At 40.1% G+C, this 13657-nt stretch overlaps 1 protein-coding gene across 25 annotated transcripts in view; it reads left to right on the top strand.

The window, feature by feature from the left end:
* The window catches only part of Ncor1 (nuclear receptor corepressor 1), a 129965-nt gene that overhangs the window by 12861 nt on the left and 103447 nt on the right, over nt 1–13657 (top strand). For all 25 annotated transcript variants that reach the window (XM_090349473.1, XM_090349494.1, XM_090349496.1 and 22 more), the window contains exons 2-3: nt 5240–5417; nt 7826–7959. In XM_090349473.1, coding sequence (XP_090205599.1) covers nt 5310–5417; nt 7826–7959 — 242 coding nt within the window. In that variant the 5' untranslated portion in view covers nt 5240–5309. The remainder of the gene's footprint in view (nt 1–5239; nt 5418–7825; nt 7960–13657) is intronic.

Below are 13657 nucleotides of genomic sequence, written 5' to 3'. Positions count from 1 at the left end.
CACTTGAGCCATATCTCCAGCATTTCATTTTTGTTTTAATCAAGGAGAGAATTGGCAAGTAGCTAGTGTTTTTACTTCGGATATTTGTTCTCAGTGTATGGTTATCCAGTATTTCTCTATTGGGAAACTTCCTGTCTCATTTTATATGAGCCGTATAAAGAGAGAACGGCATCATTTTTCTTTTATTTAAAGATTATTTGTTGAATGAATGTATCCATACATCTAAGTTTTTCCTTTTAGTATCATATTACATTGGTGCTAATGTAACAACTTGAAAGGCTTCTCTCTTTTTAAACCGAAAACCTCATGTTTAATGCAACCTTGGCTTTTTCTTTAGCTTCCTTTCATCTGTTGGTTTTCCAAGTAAGATGTTGTAAGAAACTACAAATAAAATAGCATGTTGTTGTCATTCTCCCAGGGTAATTTTTTTAGATGAGAATAATGCCTTAGTTTATAAAGAGGACGTTGTTCCTGTATAACATTTTAGTTTTGTATAAATTCAGAATTCATTTAAAAGGAATTTAGTCTATTTTCTCCTGGAATCTGGACATCTTGACAGCTTCAGAGGCTTAGAAGGTTACCTTGAAAAATGATTATCATAAAGGGCCAGGAGTTTGGCCTAGTGGTAGAATTCTTGCCTAGCATGCACGAAGACCTGGGTTCGATTCCTCGGTACCACATACATAGCAAAAAGCCAGAAGTGGTGCTGTGACTCAAGTGGTAGAGCCCTAGCCTTGAGAAAATCCAGGGACAGTGCTCAGGCCCTGAGCCCAAGCCCAGGACTGGCAATAAATAAATAAATAAATAAATAAAAAATAAAGGTGATGTACAGCAGAGTTACAGTTATGTAAGTCAGGTAGAGGATATTTTTTTTTAGACAGTGTCATACCTTCTCTTTCTCTCTCCCAGTTTTCCCCTCAAGGTTGCTTTTCTTTTTTTTTTCTGTTTCTGTTTTTTTCCTTTTTTTTTTTTTTTTTTTTGCTGGTCCTGGGTCTTGAATTTAGGGCCTGGCACTGACTCTGTGCCTCTTTGTTCTAAAGGCTAGTGTTCTACCATTTGAGCCACAGCACCACTTATGACTTTTTTAAATTTTCCTTTTCTTTTTTTTTTTTTGCCAGTCCTGGTGCTTGCTTGCACTCAGGACCTGAGTACTGTCCTTGAACTTTCTCAAGGTTAGTGCTCTACCACATGAGCTACAGCACCACATCTGGCCTTTCCTTTGAATGTAGTACCGAGGAATAGAACCCAGGGCATCGTGCATGCTAGGCAAATACTACCACTAGGCTATACTCCAAGCCCTTCTGACTTTTTCTTAGTAGTTTATTGGAGGTGAATTTCACGAACTTTCCTGTTGAGGCCGTCTTTGAGCCATGATCCTCACCTCAGCCTCCTGAGTAGCTAGACTTATAGGCATGAGCCACTAGAGCCTGGCAGAAGGTTGCCTTTCTTTATTTACTTCATCTCTAGACTATAAAATTTCAGCTGTAGGCTGATCCTTCTCAGCCTCTCCCTGCCTAATGTGCTTTTGGAGTTGAACTAGAATTGGATTGCTTTGTGGGGGCTTGTTAAAACCTAATTTGAGGGCCCGGAGTTTGGCCTAGTGGTTAAAGTGCTTGCCTAGCATGCATGAACACCCGGGTTCGATTCCTCGGTACCACATACATAGAAAAAAGCCGGAAGTGGTGCTGAGGCTCAAGTGGTAGAGCTCTAGCCTTGAGAAAGTCCAAGGACAGTGCTCAGGTCCTGAGCTCAAGCCCAGGACTGGCAAAAAAAAAAAAAAACCCAAAAAAACAAAAAACCTAATTTGATAAAATTTAGTAAACTTTTACCATCTACAATGTCACAGAGGCCACTTTCCTATCTCATTTTCTATACTGGAGATTTTATTATTTGATCAGTTAAAAATTGACTTGTGAATTTCATAGGATTCTTTTTCTACTTTGGTGAAATGTAGGCTTCACCTCTATGTGTGACCCTTAGTAGATTCATTTTGGCTCATCTGAAGAGTCATCTGCAGACTTGCCACAGTGAAGTATATTTTTAGCTCTTTTTCCAAGATAGCTTAGGCCACCTTGAAAACCTATCCAACTAATTTGGTTATGCAAAGATAGTAGGCCAAAAGCCAGGAGTTCCTAGTGAGAGAAGGATTAACTTTTTATATTTGGAAGATTGTATTTGAAGGTTGTTGGAATTGTATTTGAAGGTTGTTACAGAATAAATTGTGTCTTCAGTGTATGTGTGTGTGTAAGTGTAAGTAATGTAAACCTAAATTGACCAGTTGTACTTTGCTATATTTTATTGCCTGTTTGTAGGACATAGGAGGTGAGCTCTGGGTTTGTTTGTGGAATTCAAATGTGCTATGCTATTGTGACTTAAACAGTGACATCTGGTTGTAACATTCTCATCCTAAACAAGATTATGTATATTGATATTTATTATATGAGACATTTGTTCATATAATCTTGTCTAGGTTTCTTAAATCACAGCATTTTTATGTTTCATAATGAAGCTTATAACCTTCAATTAGTAAGGTTTTTTTTTTTTCCTCTTCTTTTTTTTTTTTTTTTGCCATTCCTGGGGTTTGAACTCAGGACCTGGGCACTGTTCTTGAGCTTCCTCAAGGCTAGAAATCTACCACTTGAGCCTCAGCACCACTTCGAGCTTTTCCTATGTATGTGGTACCGAGGAATCGAACCCAGATCTTCATGCATGGTAGGCAAGCACTCTACTACTAGGCCAAACTCCTGGCCTAGTTATTAAGTTTTGGTGGTAAGAATTGAATTTATAATTTGACTGTCCCACTTAAGGTGCTCCATTCCCCTTCAACACTGTGTATGGGTATTTTGGTGATGTAGAGTGTCATGTGTATGTGTGTGTGTCCATGTTCATCTGTCCCCTGGAAGGAAGAAGAGGCTCTTGGTTTCTCTATTGCCACCAAATCAATGTGTCACACATTTGGTTTCTTTTTTTTATTAATTTTGAAAAATCAGGGTGATGTACAGAGGGGTTCAGTTGCATATATAATACACATTTTGTTTCTATGAGATATCTAAGGAAATAGTGCTAGTCAGAAAGAAAAAGATGAACACTTTATTTTTTTGTGGGTCATGAGGCTTGAACTCTGTTCCTGAGCTCTTCAGCTCAAGGCTACTGATCTACTCCTGGAGCCATAGCTCCACTTCCCATTTTTTTAGTGGTTAATTGGAGGTAAGAGTCTCATGGTCTTTAGAGCCTACGATGGCTTTGAACTGCTATACTCACATCTTAGCCTCCTGAGTAGCTAGGATTACAGGCTTGAGTCCCCTTGCCAGGCTTTTGTTTTGTTTTGTTTTGTTTTGTTTTTACATTGCTCAGGGGCCTGATGCTGTCTCTTGAGTTTTTTAGTGTTTTTTTTTTTTTTTAAATTCAAGGTTATTGTTCTGTCACTTGAGCCACAGCTCTAATTGGTAGCTTTTTGGTGGTTAATTGGAGATAAAAATTTCAGGGACTTTGCTTCCCTGGGCTGGTCTCAGCCTCCTGTGTAGCCAGGATTATAGGTGTGAGCCATGGGCACTTCCTTTTTTTTTTTTTTGCTAGTCCTGGGGTTTGAACTTAGGGCCTGGGCACTGTCCTTGAGCTTTCTTAAGGCTAGCCTTTTACCACTTGAGCCACAGTACCACTTCCAGCTTTTTCTGTATGTGGTATTCAGGAATTAAACCCAGGGCTTCATGCATTCTTACCAGTAGTCCATACTCCTGGCAGGCACTTCCCTTTTTTTATTTTTGGTGCTGGTACTGGTGCTTGAACTCATTGCCTCATACTTTGGCTTAGCGTTTTGGCTTTTTCCCCACACATAGCTGGCACTCTGTCCCTTGAGCCACTTTCAGTTCCAGACTATAAAGACAATCCTAAGTCATACAAATAATATTTACTTCCAAACACCCAGCACCCCATCAACAAAATCTCCACATTTACCATTTTTTTTTTTTTGTCAGTTGTGGGGCTTGAACTCTGGGCCTGGGCACTGTCCCTGAGTTCTTCAGCTCAAGCCTAGTGCTCTAGTGGAGCTGCAGTGCCACTTCTGTTTTCTAGTGGTTGATTGGAGAAAAGGGTCTTGCTGACTTTTGTGTCTGGGCTGGCTTTGAACCTTGATCCTCAGAACTCAGCTTCCTGAGTAGCTAGGAGTACAGGTGTGAGCCACCAATACTCTTCAAGGTATCTGTTTTTATTTTGGCCAGTCTATGAATTTAATTTTTAAGTGTTCTCTTGTAGAGGGTTTTTGTTGTTGTCTTTGATGCCATCCTGGTGCCTGAAGGGCCTGGGCACTGTCCTGAGCTTTCTTAAGGCTTGCACTCTACCACTTGAGCCATAGCACCACTTCCGGGGGGGAGGGGTGTGGTACCAAGGAATCAAACTCTGGTCTTCGTGTATGTTAGGCAAGTACTCTTACCACTAGGCCAAACTCCTGACTCTAATTTGGATCTTCTTAAATGTTCTCCAACAGTCCATGTGTTAAGATTTTGTCACCAGGTCTGGAATATTGGTTGAAAAGAGATTCTCACCAAAGTTTTGCCTGGTGTACTTGACCTGAGAGTCTCTTGACTGCCTCCTGAAGAGTTCTACTTTAGATAGCCATTATATTATTAGTCCTATATTAAATAACTTTTTAAATGTAAAGGTTAAGTAATCTTAGTAATTTTCTTTTTTTTTGGCCAGCCCTGGGGCTTGAACTCAGGGCCCGAAGCACTGTCTTTGGGCTTTTTCCTCAAGGCTAGTGTCCTGCCACTTGAGCCACAGCACCACTTCTGACTTTTCTGTGTATGTGGTACTGAGGAATCAAATTCGGGTCTTCATGCATGATAGGCAAGCACTCTACCACTAGGCCACACTCCCGGCCCCAGATCTTAGTAATTTTTTTTAAAGCAAATAACATTGAGAAGGCTTTTCTAGTGATTGTAGTTTTTTTTTTTTTTTGCCAGTCCTGGGCTTGAGCTCAGGGCCTGAGCACTGTCCTTGGACTTTCTCAAGGCTAGAGCTCTACCACTTGAGCCTCAGCACCACTTCCAGCTTTTTTTCTATATGTGGTACTGAGGAATCGAACCCGGGTCTTCATGCATGCTAGGCAAGCACTTTAACCACTAGGCCAAACTCCCGGCCCGTGATTGTAGTTTTATTCCTGGAGCTATAATTATAAGTTATTACAAGCCCATTTGATTTTTTTTTTTAGTTCTTATGAATTGTTTTTCTCTATCCTATTTAGGTGGTTTCCTAGAAACATGATTGATTGTTGGACTTGATCTCACAACCCAGTGAGGATTACTTAACTGATAATGTCAAGTTCAGGATATCCTCCCAACCAAGGAGCATTCAGTACAGAACAAAGTCGTTATCCTCCCCATTCTGTCCAGTACACCTTTCCTAGTACCCGTCACCAGCAGGTAAGGACCAAATATTGTGCAAAATGCATATATGTTTTATATTTCATTTTTGTATTTAATGTTTTAAGGTATTGTATAGAGGAGTAACTATTTCAAAAATCCAGTACTGAGTACTGTTTTGTTTTTTTTTTTTGATGGTTGTGGTTATGGGGCTTGAACTTGGGGCCTAGTTGTTGTCCCTAAGCTTTTTCCAACATAGCCAACACTCTACCACTTTGAGCCACAGCAACATTTCTGGTTTCTGGGTTAATGGGAAATAGGAGTCTCATAGACTTTCCTTCCCCAGGCTGACTTTGAACCATGTTCCTCAGGTCTCAGCCTCCCTGGTAGTGAGGATTACAGGTGTGAGCCACTGGTGACTGGATAGTAATACCATTATTTTTGGACAATTGTCACCTCTTTCTTTTCTTTTTTTTGTTGGTTGTGGGGCTTTGGCTCTGGTCCTGGGCACTGTCCCTGAGCTCTTCAGCTCAAGGCTATTGCCCTACCCCTGTAGTCACAGTGACACTTCCGATTTTCTGGTAGTCAATTGGAGATAAGTGTTTCACAGACTTTAATGCCCCGGTTGGCTTTCAACCGTGACCCTCATATCTCATCCTCCTGAGTAGCTAGGATTACAGGTATGAGCCACCATGCCTGGCATCTCTTTCTTTTCTTTTCCCCAGTTAACTTTTTTTTTTTGGTTGGTCATGAGACTTGAACTCTGGGACTAGATGCTATCCCTAAGCTCTTTTGCTCAAGGCTAGCACTCTACCACTTTGAGCAACAGCACCACTTCTGGCTTTTTTGGAGATAAGAGTCTCATGAACTTTTCTGCCAGGGCTGGCTTCAAACCACTGTCCTCAGATCTCAGCCTCCTGAGATCTAGCACCCTGCTCTACCACAGCACCACTTCTGATTTTTTTCTATGTCTCCCTGCATTCTAGGCAAGCACTCTACCACTAGGCTAAATTCTCGGCCCTAAACAAATAAACTTTTGACAAGATTATTATATATATAGGTGTGTGATATTATTATTGAACCTGAGTACCAATAGCTCATGCCTAAATCCTAGCTCTATGAGAGGCCAAAAACAAGAGGATCCAAGTTTGTGGTCAGTGCAGCAGAAAAATTCATGGACCCTTTCTCAATAGGCCCTATCATCCCACTTACAAGAAATCTAAAAATAGGCTGGGCTCGGTGGCTCACACCTGTATCCTGGCTATTCAAGAGGCTGAGATCTGACGATCAAGGTTCAAAGCCAACCCGGGCACTTAAGTCCATGAGACTCCTATCTCTAATTAACCACTAGAAAACTGGAAGTGGTGCTATGGCTGAATGAGTAGGGCAGTAGCCTAGAGCTGAAGCGGTCAGGGACAGCATCCAGGCCCAGAATTCAAGTTCCACAAACAAAAACAAAACAAAACAAAAAAGGTGTTTTAATAGCGTGATTTTTGTTTAAGGACAATCATTATTATTCCGTGTACATGAGATGTCTTCATGATGCAAATTCACAGAGACAGACAAAATTAGGTGTTTCCAATAATACACTGGGAAATCAGCCTACTATCAAGTAGAGTTTCATTTCAGTTATGAAAAATTTCTGGATAACAAAGCATGATATAATGACAATATTAACAGCTACTACACACTAAATTTCCTTTCATTGTAAAGTTGATGTAGAGACATACATAAGGTAATGAGTACATTTCTTGACGAACATTGTTACTCCCTCATTTTTCTCCCGCTTTCCCTCCCCCACAGACTCCCCCATTTTACACACTTTTTTGTGTGTGTATGTGCATGTCAGGCAAGCACTCTACCACTAGGCTAAACTCCTGGCACCTTCCAGCTTTTTCTATTTATGTGGTACCGAATAATCAAAACTGAGTCTTCGTGCATGCTAGGAAAGCACACTACCACTAGACTAAACTCTTGGCCTTTACACACAGTTAACTGAGGGGCCAGGAGTTTGGCCTAGTGGTAAGAGTGCTTGCCTACCATGCACGAAGACCCACAAATATAGAGAAAAAAAGCTGGAAGTGGTGCTATGGCTCCAGTGAAACAGCTCTACCCTCGAGAAAGCCCAAGGACAGTGCTCAGGCCTCGAGTTCATGGCCCAAGTCTGGCAAAAAATAGAAAATATTTCTTTGAATTAACTTCTTTTGTTCACCATCATGAGATACCAACACTAGTTTTTGTTTGTGACCAGGACAAAGACATTTTGGAATGGGCTTTCTCATTCTATTTAGAATTATTTTTTACTGATTAAAATGTTGATCTTGAAGTTTTTTGGGGGTAGAATTTACTAAGTAAAGAACTGAAATCATTATTGCTATTTATTTCTATATTTAATGTCCCTTAAGTATTTCATTTCGTGATGTTATCTACTACTTAGTTAATAGATAATTTGATTGTTTTAATACTAGGAATTTGCGGTTCCTGACTATCGTTCTTCTCATCTTGAAGTTAGTCAGGCATCACAGCTCTTACAACAACAGCAACAGCAGCAGCTTCGAAGGCGACCTTCCTTGCTTTCAGAATTTCACCCAGGTTCTGACAGGTAATGAAATTTTTTTAATTAAATTTTTTTGTTGTTTCCATCTAGTGTTTTGTGATTACTTAAATTTTTTATTGCTGAACAATCCCTGGTCATTTATAGTTTGTGTTTTGAGCTCTTTATAGTGGATGATCTTTAGGAGTAGGTATCACAATAATTAATGATGCTCTTCCCTTTCTATTCCCATTTCTTTCTGTTCCATTCCTTGGAACTGAACTCAGGGCCATGCTCTTATTTGTTAGGAAAGCATCCTACAATCTGAGCTATGTCCTGGCTCATTAATGAGCTATTAAAACTTCTTTCCATAGGTGAGCATTAATGTTATTATTATTTTTTTTTTTTTTGGCCATTCCTGGGGCTTGAACTCAGGGGCTGGATACTGTCCTAGCACAGTTTTTGCTCAAGGGTTGCACTCTGTCACTTGAGCCACAGTGCCACTTCCGGCTTTTTCTGTGTATGTGGTACCAAAGAGTTGAATCCAGGGCTTCATGCCTACTAGGCAAGTGCTCTACCACTAGACCACCCTCCTGGCAATGTTACTTGTTTTTATGTCTTAGCTATTGACTGTACAAACATGGGAGAGCAGAAATCTTTTATTTCTTTTACATATATGTCCAGAAGAGGGTTTGCTTTGTCATGTTATTTCTGGGAGGTTTCTTTTGGTGCCAGTTCTGGGTCTTGAACTCAGGGGCTGAGGGCTGTCTTTGAGCTTTTAAAATTTTTTTTGCTAGTGCTTTTCTACTTGAGCCACAGATAAGAGTCTCTCAGAATTTCCTGTTTGGACTGGCTTCAAGCTGTGAGTGGACTGGCTTCAAGCTGTGATCCTCACATCTCATGCTTTGGAGTAGCAAGGATTATATGGCATGATTCACCAGCCAGACTTATTTCTATTTTTTAAATTTCTTTAGAAATCTCCATATTATTTTTCTTTATTGTTATAAAGGTAATATACGGGTGGGGGGAGGTTACACAGTTACTTTTAAGTTAGGTAATAAGTACATTTTTTTTGGATAATGCATCCCTTCCCTCCCTTGTTATTTCCTAGTTTTTTCTCCCACCTCCTGAGCTCTTCAGCTCAAGGCTAACACTCTACCATTCTGAGCAACAGCACCACTTCCAGTTCTCTGGTGGTTAATTGGAGATTAGACTCTCCTGGACTGTTTAGATCCTCAAATCACAGCCTCCTGAGTAGCTAAGATTGCTGGTTCCAATATATATATTTTGTTTGTTTGTTTTTGTTTTTTTTTGCCAGTTGTGGGGCTTGAACCTAGGGCCTGAGCACTGTCCTTGGACTTTTTCCTCAAGGCTAGAGCTCTACCCTTGAGCCATGACACCACTTCTGGCTTTTTTCTATGTATGTGCTGCTGATGAATCGAATCTGGGTCTTCGTGCATGCTAGTCAAGCACTTTACCACTAGGCCAAACTCCCAGCCCCTCCACAATACTTTTTTTTTTTTTTGCCAGTCCTGGGCTTGAGCTCAGGGCCTGAGCACTGTCCTTGGACTTTCTCAAGGCTAGCACTCTACCACTTGAGCCTCAGCACCACTTCTAGCTTTTTTTCTATGTATGTGGTACCAAGGAATCGAACCCGGGTCTTCATGCATGCTAGGCAAGCACTCTACCACTAGGCCAAACTCCCGGCCCTCCACAATACTTTTTTAAGTGATTGTACCAATCTGTGTTTCTGCCACAGCTTGTAGGTATCTCTTCTGTCTTTATTCTTGTCCACACATTTGTTGGTTTTTTTTTTTTTTTGACTTTTTGATCATAACTATCCTAAGGGGGAGGAAGTAGTATTGAATAATTGAGTAATTGTTTTTGATTTCCAGTTTCCTAATAACTAATTATGTTGAACATCTTCTCATATACTTGTTGGCTTTTTTGGGGTGGGGGTGGGAGTCTTGGGGTTTGAACTCAGAATCTGGGTGGTATCTCTGAGCATTTTTGCTCAAGTATGAGCTACCACTCCTAGCTTTTTAAAAAAAAAATCTTTCTAGAGAAGTATTTATTCAGTTTTTCTTTTTTTTAACCTTTTTCCAAATTTAAATTTTTTTTTCTATTATAAAGGGTTACAAAATTGATATTTTTAATTAAAAAAAAGGTTTTTTTTGTGGGTTATGAGGCCCTGTCCCTGAGTTCTTCAGCTCAAGGCTACCACCCTACCCCTGGGCTTGGGTGTTGTCCCTGACCCCTTCAGTTCAAGGCTACCACCGTACCCTTGAGCCAAGCCCCATTTCCCATTTTCTAGAGGTTAATCAGCGATGAGTCTTTTTTTTTTTTTTTTCCAAATTTAATCCTGAAGTGGTACTATGGCTCACATGGTAGAGTACTAATCTTGAGCAAAATAAACACAGGGATAACATTCAGGCCCAGAGTTGAAACCCCAGGACTAGTTCCCCCATCAAAAAAAAAAAAATCTTTTTGTATGGAGGAATCGTACCCAGGTCTTTGTACATGCTAGGCAAGCACTCTACCACTAGGCCAGACCTGCAAGTATTTACTTTTATTTCCTGCTTCTCACACAGGAAATAGAAGGTCAAGAATCTCTGTTTCCTAAGACTCACAAAGTTTTATTGAGAGTCCTTTATCATTCTTTTTACTCAAGAGCCATCAGTTGTCATTTCTTTTCATCTTTTAAATTTACTTGAATTCTGAAATATTTTGTAGTATTAAACCATCTTTATTACATTCTTTTCCTTTCCCTTCCTTTTGCTTCCTTTTTCTCTCCTTTTCTTTCTTCCTTTCTTCCTTCTTCCTCCCTCTCTCCACTCTCCCCTCTTCTTTCTCTCCTTTCCCCCAGAATTTCTTATAAGCACTTCCTAATTGGAGAAAATTTAAATGGGGGTAATGGTGAGTGAGTGTTTTGCTTTTAAGAAATTCCCATCATACCACCCTAATTCCTCAGCAGCTGTTAGAAGGACTTGTATGGTGTCCTGTTTTCCACAGTGGTGATCCAACTTAAAATTTTATGTGTCTGGCTGATATAGTAGGTCAGTCTTCTTAACAAAGGATCTTTCAACCACAATCAAGTTTTTTTTTTTTTTTTCTATCTTTGCTCTACTTCTCAGTTCCTTCACACTGTATAATGAATATATAGAAAGCCATAACCACCTACCATTCTTAGCCCAAAGCAGGTGCTCTTGCTGCAAAAGGGGAATGATCAAAAACCCACTTGGACTATTCCAGATAAACCAAAGGAAATATCTAAATTAGGGAGTGCTTCCACACTGTCCTAAGGAAGAAGCTAGGAACAGCATGAATAGGAAAGGACAAAGAAGACTGCTAATCTCCATGTTTGTTTTCCTGGTATTTGAGTTTAAATTCAGAGCCTCACATCCAAATATGAGGCAGATATTGTATCACTGAGCCAAGCCTCCAGTCCTTTTTTGCACTAGTTATTTTGACCTATGATCTCACCATTTTTTTCCTTGCCCAAGTGTACACTTAGAGTGATCTTTTTTGCTTTCCATTGAAGCTATTATGCCTGATGTATATCACCTTGCCTAGCTTCTTCCATTAAAATGCATTCTATTGAAATTCAATTGCATTAACATTTTTTTTTCCCTCAGTTGTACCTTTATACTTCTGTGTATGTGAGGCCGGCCATGGATGCCTTGCCAAATGTAGTGTTTCTCTTTTTAGGTGTACTGGGGTTTGAATGCAGAGCCTTGCTTGCTATGTCAATGCTCTATCATTTGAGCCTCCTTCCTCTTCCTCCTCCCCCTCCTCCTCCTCCTCCTCCTCCCCCTCCCCTTCTTCCTCCTCCCCCTCCCCCCTCCTTTCACTCCCTCTCTTCTTCCTCTTCTTTTTCCTCTCCTACTTCTTTGTTGAGGTGGGGTTCTCACTTTATGCCTAGGTTATGATCTTCCTACTTCTGTTTGCTCCATAGCATAGGATAACAGGCATCATGCTCATCCATGAGTTGGGATGGAATTTCAAGAAATTTTTTTTTTCCTGGTTCTGGGGCTTGAACTTAGTCTGACTGCTGTCCCTGAGCTCCTTTTGTTCAAGACTAGAACTCTACCACTTGAGCCACAGTGTCACTTCAAGCTTTTTCTGTGATTAACTAAAGGTAACTGTCTCACTGACTTTTCTGACCAGGCTGGCTTTGAACCTGGATTCTCAGATCTCAGCCTCCTGAGTAGCTAGCAGTACAGGCATGAGCTATCTGCGCCCAGCTTCTCATGAGCTTTTATGTCTCAGTTGACCTCAACCTAGGATCCCTATTCTCATATACCCAAGATGAGGCTACAGGATTGAGTCATGGTACCTAGCTTATATGCTGATTTTTGATATACATCTGGCTCCCAGTGAAATCACATAGATTTTGTCCAGTGGAATCTCTATTAAAATTGAGGTTGAAATTGTGAAGAATGAAATTCCATACAGCTTTATGGTAGATTTTTCTTTTCTTTTTCTTCTTTTTTTGCCATTCCTGGAACTTGAACTCAGGGCCTGGACACAGTCCCTGAGATTTCTCAAGGTTATCTCTACCACTTGAGCTACAGGACTATTTCCAGCTTTTTCTGGGTATGTAGTACTGTATGTAGTATTGAGGTACTGAACCCAGGGTTTATGTGCATGCTAGAAAAGGACTCTACTACTATGCCAAACTCCCAGCCTATGGTAGATTTTTCTATGATTTCTACTATTTCTGTGAATAATCAACAATATGATTTTGGTCAGGTTATCTGACTATATAGGTTCGTCATTTCTGCAGTATTAGATTTTTGATGGTGCACCAGTGGCTCACAATTGTAATCCCAGCTTATAAGAAGGCTAAGATCTGAGGATAACTGTTTGAAGCCAGCCCAGGCAGGAAAGTCCATGAGATTCTATCTCCAATAAACTACTCAGGGAAGGAAAAAAAAAAAAAGGCCGGAAGTGATGCTGTGGTTCACATTATCCTTGGCAAAAGGACCTTAGGGATAGCACCCAGAACCAGAGTTCAAGGCCCGAGACTGACTAAAGAAATCAATAATAGCCAGCCACTGGTGGTACATGCCTATAATCCTAGCTACTCAGGAGGCTGAGATCTGAGGATCATGGTGTGAAGCTGGCCTGGACAGGAAAGGCAACAAGACTCTCTTTTTTCAAATTTAATCACAGAAAAGTCCAGAAGTGGTACTCTGGCTCAAGAGGTAGAGTAGTGTTTTTAGCAGTGTTCTTTTGTGTTAAAGACATAACCCTCCTCTGTTATATTTATTCTTTTTTTTCTTCTATTATAAGTAGAATTTTCTTTTTTAATTTTGTTATTTTTTATTGTAATTATTTGCCAGATAGTAGCATTTACTTCACATATATTAGTACCCCTTCTCATGTTTTTGTCCCCATTTCCCTCTCCCCTCATCTTGTTTTTCCCCCTTCCCTTTCCTATTTCAAATAAACAAATAAACATATGTACAATATACAGATTACAAAGTAAGGTACTGTAATAATATGAGAATAACCAAGGGACAACAAAAGGGATGAGAAATAACATAGTACATTAAGAACAACATTCATTCATTATAGCCCTTGTTTACATATCTTGTAGGTCCTTTCATTTAGCCTCATCCTACATGGCCTTAGGAGCTATTGTATAATCCTCTGCTAGGAGAGTCCAAGTTTTGTACTAATTATTACAAATGAGGGAAACCATTGAACCTATGTTCCTTTGGGTCTGGCTTACTTAATATGATTTTTTCCAACCCTTTCCATT

The sequence above is a fragment of the Megascapheus bottae genome, chromosome 17 (genome assembly GCF_031878675.1).
Source record: "Megascapheus bottae isolate mThoBot1 chromosome 17, mThoBot2.hap1, whole genome shotgun sequence".
In the NCBI taxonomy this organism is placed as follows: domain Eukaryota; kingdom Metazoa; phylum Chordata; class Mammalia; order Rodentia; family Geomyidae; genus Megascapheus; species Megascapheus bottae.
This window is presented reverse-complemented; position numbering and strand designations above follow the sequence as displayed.